Raw genomic sequence first — 7,413 nt, 5'->3', positions numbered from 1 at the left:
ATGTGGTGTATGCAATTAAGTGCAGTCAGGAGTGCAATGACTTGTACATTGGTGAAACTAAGCATCCGCTTCACAAACACATGGCTCAACACAGGAGGGCCAACTCCAGTGGACCAGAGTCAGCAGTCCACCTCCACCTGAAGGACAAAGGACATTCTTTTGAGGACAGTGAAGTCCAGATCCTCTCCAGAGAACATCGCTAGTTTGAGAGAGGAGTTAAGGAAGCGATTTTTGTAAAAATAGAACACCCCTCACTAAATAGGAGTGGTGGACTAAGACACAACTTGTCATACATCTACAACTCTGTTTTGAGATCTCTGCCCAAACATGCCCACCAGGACAATAGGCATCGGTCCACAGGTGAGGGTTCAAAGACAGGTAACGACGCTCACCGATACTGGGCTATAATGACTCAGTCGTTAGGGGACATTGTTGGGCATCAAAGGACTGAAACACCACCGAGGGGGATAAATATCTCTGACTCAACGCCAGTCGGGCAGAGCTGATGAAGCCTCTTGGATGAGAGGTGAAACATCTTCGACCTAAAAACCTAGTCCAGTTGATTTTTCTAAATTTTTTCATCTTACTATGACCTGGATGACTGAGAATCTGCGCAGACATGTCTGTGTCTGTACTTAGTTACCAGATGAAAATTTTAGAGAGGCTAATTTTCCTCTCTAATGTAATTATTGATGCTATCGCAGATCTTATCTGTGTTCCATTCAGAGGCAGATTAAAGCAAATATACACAGATCAACTCTTCTCTCTCTCTCTTTTTTTGTTAATCTCTGTTCACTACTCTCTTTGTACAAACCCCTGTTTTTCTCTTATACTTGTTCTCTGAGCCCTAAAAAGCAGCGGCCCTGCCTTTTGTGCCAAGTGACACACTTCCTGCCACTTGATGCTGTGTTTGCTTTTCTGAGCCGGCTCCCAGAGAGCTGTTGTTGTCCACTGCTGTTTTAGCATTCATGCTTTTCCCTCTCTTTCTACCCTGAACAAACTCCAGCACCCAACCCCTTTCCTCTACCACTCCCACCCTGAACATATCTACCAGCTCTGACCTGGATTAGAACATGTGTTGTCCTCAGGCCACCCCAACAACCACACACTCTCTCGGACACACTGCCCTCGGCAATGTGTTTTATCAGCTTAATTGTCATTGTCTATCTTTGTCACTTAGACTGTGAGGTATGACTGACCCGCCTATCATTGCCTCTGTATGGGTGTGTGTCAGTCTGCACATACATCACACACACTGCTACAGTACTCATGGTTCTGCTGAGCCAGCTGAGAGAGACAAGGGGCGAAACGAATGTGGGCTGACATGACTGTACAGGTCTGTCCTCCAGAAGTTACAGACAGGCTGCGACTGATGGAGAGGAGACAAGCATCCAAACACTCAGCATCTGTTATCCCATCAAAGTGGTTCTTAAAGTATATAATGACTTTTTTTAAGCATTTGACTGTTGTGGTGATTGTTTTGCTTATGATAATGACAAGTTAATGTGATTTGATTAGGTGATTCCTGATCACACTGTATTTCATGACAAATAACAGTGAATGTGCGAACAAAGCCAAAGCCCTGGATAGAGCATCCTGTTTGGCTTCATTCAGATGAAGCAGCTATTCCTTCAGATCCCATTGTGACCACAAAATGCTGCTGGCTTTTCCTGGTGACTTCTTAGTTGGACCGGAATAATTCCTAAGACGCTTTCCTCAGTTATGTTTTGTTTGTTTCAACAAATCAGATTTAAAGTACATCATGCTAAGTAGCATGCTGCAAGGGATAATCAAACTCAGTCTCAGATTGTTGCATGATTAACAGTGATATAAATATTTATTGTATGTAGATATTAATATAACATTTTGTTATATTATGATATAACAAAATATTGTGACAGTAACATGCAACATGAAGAGGAATCTACATTTATGAGAGCAGCTCTGCGATGCTAAATGCTACTTTATATTTCACTTGTATTGTGTGGCATTCATGTGGCCGGCAAAGTAAGAATTTCATTGTACAGGGAAACATGTTTCCTAATTGTGCATATGACAAATAAACACTTTGACCTTGACCTTTGACCTTAATGTCAGCATGCTATCATGCTCACAATGACAATTCAAAGAATACTGATGTTTAGCAGTGTTTACCATGTCACAATCATAGGCCAGTGGGTTAGCATGCCTGTAATTAGCACTAAACTTTGAGCACAGCTGAGGATGATGGGAATATTAACAAATTTGGACAAAAAGACATGTTGACCTGCTTGTGGTGCTAGATAAAAAGTCAGGGCATTGCCAAGTTATTGCAGTTCACCATGTGGGGACCTTGAATGTAACTCAAAACCTGTGTCAGTAAGTGGTAGATAAAAATAAGTGAGGCATCACATTTAGCTAAAGGCACATTTTCATACCAGTGTCCAGGGATGACCCCAACAACTGCCAGGTCACATCAGTGTGCGTGTCAACGCCCTAACAACAAACCAACATTTTGTTTGTGCAGCAGGACATGTATCAGTCCTACAGTTAGCTTTTCTCCTGCAGTCAGTCAGCCACTCACCGTGAAAACACATCGAGCTTTAAATGTGTAGTTAGCTGGCATCCGTCACACCACAGCAGAGGAGTGAAGAAAATCAGAAATTTGTCATCAGTTTTAAGTAGCTCGGGGCATATTCATTACTGCAGTGACTTATAGCTGTGATTTGTAATTCTTGTCCTGAGTACCCAGAGTTCTGCTGTTAATTACATTCACCTGGCTTCACACATATGGATCAGTCACTAATTAGATTTAAATGATGAAAATCAGCAGGGCTCTGGTCCCGAGGGCCATGATTGAAGACCAGTGGCTAAGAACAGCAGTAAAGAAAGCACGTGGTCATGTGTCCAGTCCCAAGCATCACAGGAGCTAATGCTACCATATGTGTACAGACACACAAATGTACCCAGAGATTTAATGCTGTGTTTTATCCCAAACAATTATAATAACATTGTTTCTATTCCCCTTTTAATATGTCTTAAACAACTGCACATCTAAATTTCTGGTTGTTTTTTATCTTTATGCAGTATGGTAACAGTACAGCACAAAACAGTAATTGTCTCATCTCAAGTGAAGAGAGAATTTCTCCAAAAATACAAAGATCCAGCACACACCAGGGATGTCTAGTTCATGTTGTATTCTTAGACAGTGTTGTATTCTTATACAACAACACATTTTAGGATGGTAGCTCTGGGCATGAAGAATGGTATTCCTGCCTGTGTCTTTTTGAAAAATTGACATATCTATTTTCATTCCCTGTTATAAGCAGAATCCAAGAGGTGTACCTGTTCTTTACTGTTGTCTATAGTGAATTTCAATGATTGATGTGTGCTGTTTATGGAATCTCTGAAATAGAGAATTTTTTTCAGATCCTGTGAAACACATCATTTACAATTTGAATCTTCTAAAGATCTTGGCCAAAGGGTTGTTATTAAAAATCTTTTCCTCCTCCCATCTGTCCTTAAATACATTTGCATAATTATGTGCAAATGGTGACCCAGTACTTGTTTGTTGTACTTGTATGAAGCCTCAGCAACACATAACTGTGTGTCAGGAGAGTCTCCTTGGCTGTGAGCCCAATTCCCAATGCACATACGAAGGATAAAAGACGGAGATACCAGAAACGAGAGCCTGCAACAACAAACAATGGTCTGGAGGAAGTGTTTCCTCCGAGCTCTGTAATCTAATCAGATCCTGAATACCCTGAATATGGCGTATGAGGTGACTATGCTCTGTAAATCACACACACAAAGACTGGACGTGCTACTATGCACGGTCTTCACACAGAGGTGAGATCAGAGAGTGCATTGCAGGCTAAAAGTGGGGTGTAGTTAGATAACCCTCCTCTCTAGGAAACATGACCAGACATTAATGGACTCTGAAGGAACCAGAACAGCATATAATTGCATAAAACTTTAATTTTCATGTTGTTTCCTGTCGCTCTATGACTTAATGGCTTATTTCATAGCCTGTCCATGTTGTCAAAAAGCTGTTAGCGCTCCCACTCAAATTATGGTCACTTTCAACTCATTATCATTGGGTTATATTGACTTTGGTTTTCTTTTGACTTCTGTTTTTTCTCCACATCCTTTGTCTCCTCCTCTTTTCTCTATACAGGATATTGATGTGACCAACTTCAGCAGCAGTTGGAGTGATGGCTTGGCTTTCTGTGCTCTCTTGCACACATATCTGCCCGCCCATATCCCTTACCAGGAACTAATCAGTCAAGATAAGGTAGAAAACTACAGTAAGACTGAACACAAACACAGTGAATTACTATATTCACATCAGCATCCAGTCTCCTTGACATGCAGGTCAGTACCTCACCAGCAGGTGATCAAACTAAGCACGTTAAAGAGAAATCAGTGTATTCATAGAAAGGACACATGCTGTGGCTCAGGAGGTAGAGCGGGTTGTCTTCTAACCAGCAGATTATTCATTTGATTCTTGACTTGTCCAGTCCACATGTCGAAGTGTCCTTGAGCAAGACACTGAAACCCCCAGTTGCTCCCGGTGGTGACACCAGTGCATGAATTTGGGAGTGCGAATGGATGAATGGCCAAAATAGTGTAAAAACACTTTGTGCGCTATACAAGTATAAGACCATTTGCACGCATACAGCATTTTTCATCCATCTTTATTGTAATTACTTATGCAGTGAAAATACATGACAACTCTCATAACAGTGCAAAACATAATTAGATAAACATCCTATAAATGCAATAACTACCAGTGGTAAACATACATGCTGTATACTCAAGGTCAGTGATAAAATCAATATAAACTATTAACATTAAAATACACTCCCCACATCCCAAAAATTTGCAAAACAACAGCAACAATCCACAACACATGCATACCACACCAATACAATTGCCATTATTTATTTAGCGTCCTGATTGCTGAGGGAAGAAACCGTCCCTCATTCCAGTTGTGTTAGCCCTAATAGATCTGTATCTTCTACATGAGGGCAGGAGCTCATGCAGGTGGCCATTATTGGAATGGCAATTGCATCTGGAGGAGTATATGGAGGAAATATTTCTAATGTAGCACCAATTATTTTCCCAGCAGTTTTTATGACCTGCTGTAGAGCTTGCTGCTCAGCCCTTGTGCAGCTATTATACCACACTGAAACATTGTAAGTTATTACACCATGTATGCACAGAGATAAAAGTTGAGTAGGAGCTCCTGGGGTAAATCTGCTTTTTCAGCTTCCTCAGATAAAATAGATGCTGTTGCGCTTTCCCACTGATGCTGTGTTGAGATCCCATGACTGGTTCTTTGTTATCGCCACAACCAGGAATTTGAAGTGTGTGACCCTTTCAACCTCTTCACCGTGTATTAGGATTCAAGATTCTTGAATCTTGAATCTAGGAGTGGGGAGTAACAATGAACCTTCTTACAAAAATCATTTCTTTTGTTTCTTTAATGTATAATGCCAGGTTGTGATAGTCATTCCACGTAGTCAACTTATGAACCTCACTTCATTACTCAACTTGATCATTGTCTGAGATGAGACCAAGTATGATATCATCTGCAAACTTGATGACAGGGGGTGTCTGTGCTGAAAGACAAGGTGGACGATGTGTGCCTGCCCAGTCTTACTGCCTGTGTTTGGTTTGTTAAAAAGTCTAAAGTCCAATGACATAGTGAAAAAGTCCTGCAGTTTCCTTATGTGTTTATTTGGTCAGATTAAAAGCATAACTATAATCAATAAAAAGCATTCTTACATATTTCTCTTTCTCCTCCAGATACTCCAGTACTGTATGTAGCACAATAGCAATAGCATCTTCTTTTGACATATTTGCTCTATATAGCAAACTAATGATTATCAAAAGAAGCTGGTCAGATATCCTTAATGTGCTTCATAACTAACCTCTCTAGGCATTTAACAGGTGAAGAAGTAAGTGCCACTGGCCTATAATCATTTCGACATGTAGCTACATTCTGTTTAGGCACTAAAAGGGACTATTGTAGCTGATTTAAAACATGATAGAACATATGATAATAGTAGTGAGTGATTTCAAATTTTTGTAATAACCTCTGCTAACTAACTGATCAGCAGTCCTTAAGTACTCTTCCAGCCATCCCATCTGGTCCAGCTGCTTTTTTGGATCAGTGTTTTTAAAACATTGTCAGACCTCATGCACATTCAGAATGGGTACAATATCACTGGTATTTGTTGACAGTGGCTTGCTCCATATTTTCTCTATCGAACTGAGCGTAAATGTGATTAAGTTCTTCAGCCAGGGAGGAGCTGCATCCGGTGACAACAGGAGATACAGATGCTTTATGATTTGTAATCATTTTAACTCCCCCCACACTCCCCTTGAATTATCTCAGGTATTAAAAAGCATCTCAACTTTATGGCTACGTTTCAGTGTGGTGTGCTTCATTCATTCTTTTATTCATGCACACTGGTTCTGTCCTTAGATCCTAAAATTTATTCCTACCACATTATCTCTGACACTCTTATTCAAACTGCAGCTCACTTGCTCGCTTACCTGGATTCAATCGTCACAGGGTCATGATCCACTCAAGATTATTCATACATCCATATGTGAGAAATTCTGTGGTTTCGTGTCAGTTTGTACCAGTACAGAAGGGAATCTCACATGTACAGTGCATAGTGTAGATGACACAGAGAAGGTTACCACGATACTTTCTGATTGAATGCTTTGCTGAGAAAATCCTGTGTATGAGGTTGAGTTAATACACAATCTGACTTTAATGATATTTATCTTTCAGGCCTCGAGCATGAATTCATAGAAGGCAGTTGCATTAATTTAGCATGGTGAAATGTTCACAGCAGCTTCTCAATACTCATTTTGCTTCAAAGTTCTTTCTCAAAAGTATAGTATGGATGTCTTCCCTCGAGCAAACTTCAGCCTTTGTTTTCCTCTCCCTGACTTGGGCTTGCAGAATTGTGTCTCCAGAAACTGTGTTTCATCTCACTTGCACATTCATAACTTTGCAATACGTTGTTTGTGGAAAATGTGAACCTGTAAATGGTGGAAATGGTGTGCTCACACAGTGTAGGTCATAAAGATGCGTACCAAGAGGAGAATAAAAGTCCTTTATGCTTTGAAGCCATTTTTCAAGAAGAAAATTTTCAACTGTTCTGTGGCACATTACAGACATTGTTATATTGTAAACATTTTATATAGGTCTTCCATGTTGCTCAGTGCTGACTGCTCTGTAATGCAGACATGCAGGTGGTATATGCAGTATATTAACTTGGCAAAACACTATGGTTCCTCCCTGAAGGCTTCAGGTCTTTTGTCCCACTACAACATTAAAACTATACACAAGCACGTGCGACCAGGCCTGATGCAACCTACAGTACGTGACAAATTAGTCATGTCGCATCGGTG

At 40.5% G+C, this 7,413-nt stretch overlaps 1 protein-coding gene across 5 annotated transcripts in view; it reads left to right on the top strand.

Annotated features, from left to right (window-relative positions):
• The window catches only part of specc1 (sperm antigen with calponin homology and coiled-coil domains 1), an 83,231-nt gene that overhangs the window by 67,279 nt on the left and 8,539 nt on the right, over positions 1–7,413 (top strand). For 3 of the 5 annotated variants that reach the window (XM_020600606.1, XM_020600607.1, XM_020600609.1), the window contains one exon: positions 4,157–4,566. In XM_020600606.1, coding sequence (XP_020456262.1) covers positions 4,157–4,483 — 327 coding nt within the window. In that variant the 3' untranslated portion in view covers positions 4,484–4,566. Of the gene's footprint in view, positions 1–4,156; positions 4,567–7,413 lie in introns of those variants that run through there. The other 2 variants (XM_020600608.1, XM_020600610.1) reach the window with 2 other exon arrangements.

The sequence above is a fragment of the Monopterus albus genome, unplaced genomic scaffold, assembly GCF_001952655.1.
Source record: "Monopterus albus unplaced genomic scaffold, M_albus_1.0 scaffold47.1, whole genome shotgun sequence".
In the NCBI taxonomy this organism is placed as follows: Eukaryota; Metazoa; Chordata; class Actinopteri; order Synbranchiformes; family Synbranchidae; genus Monopterus; species Monopterus albus.
The sequence above is the reverse complement of the archived record's forward strand: the minus strand, read 5'-3'. Positions and strand labels throughout refer to the sequence as shown.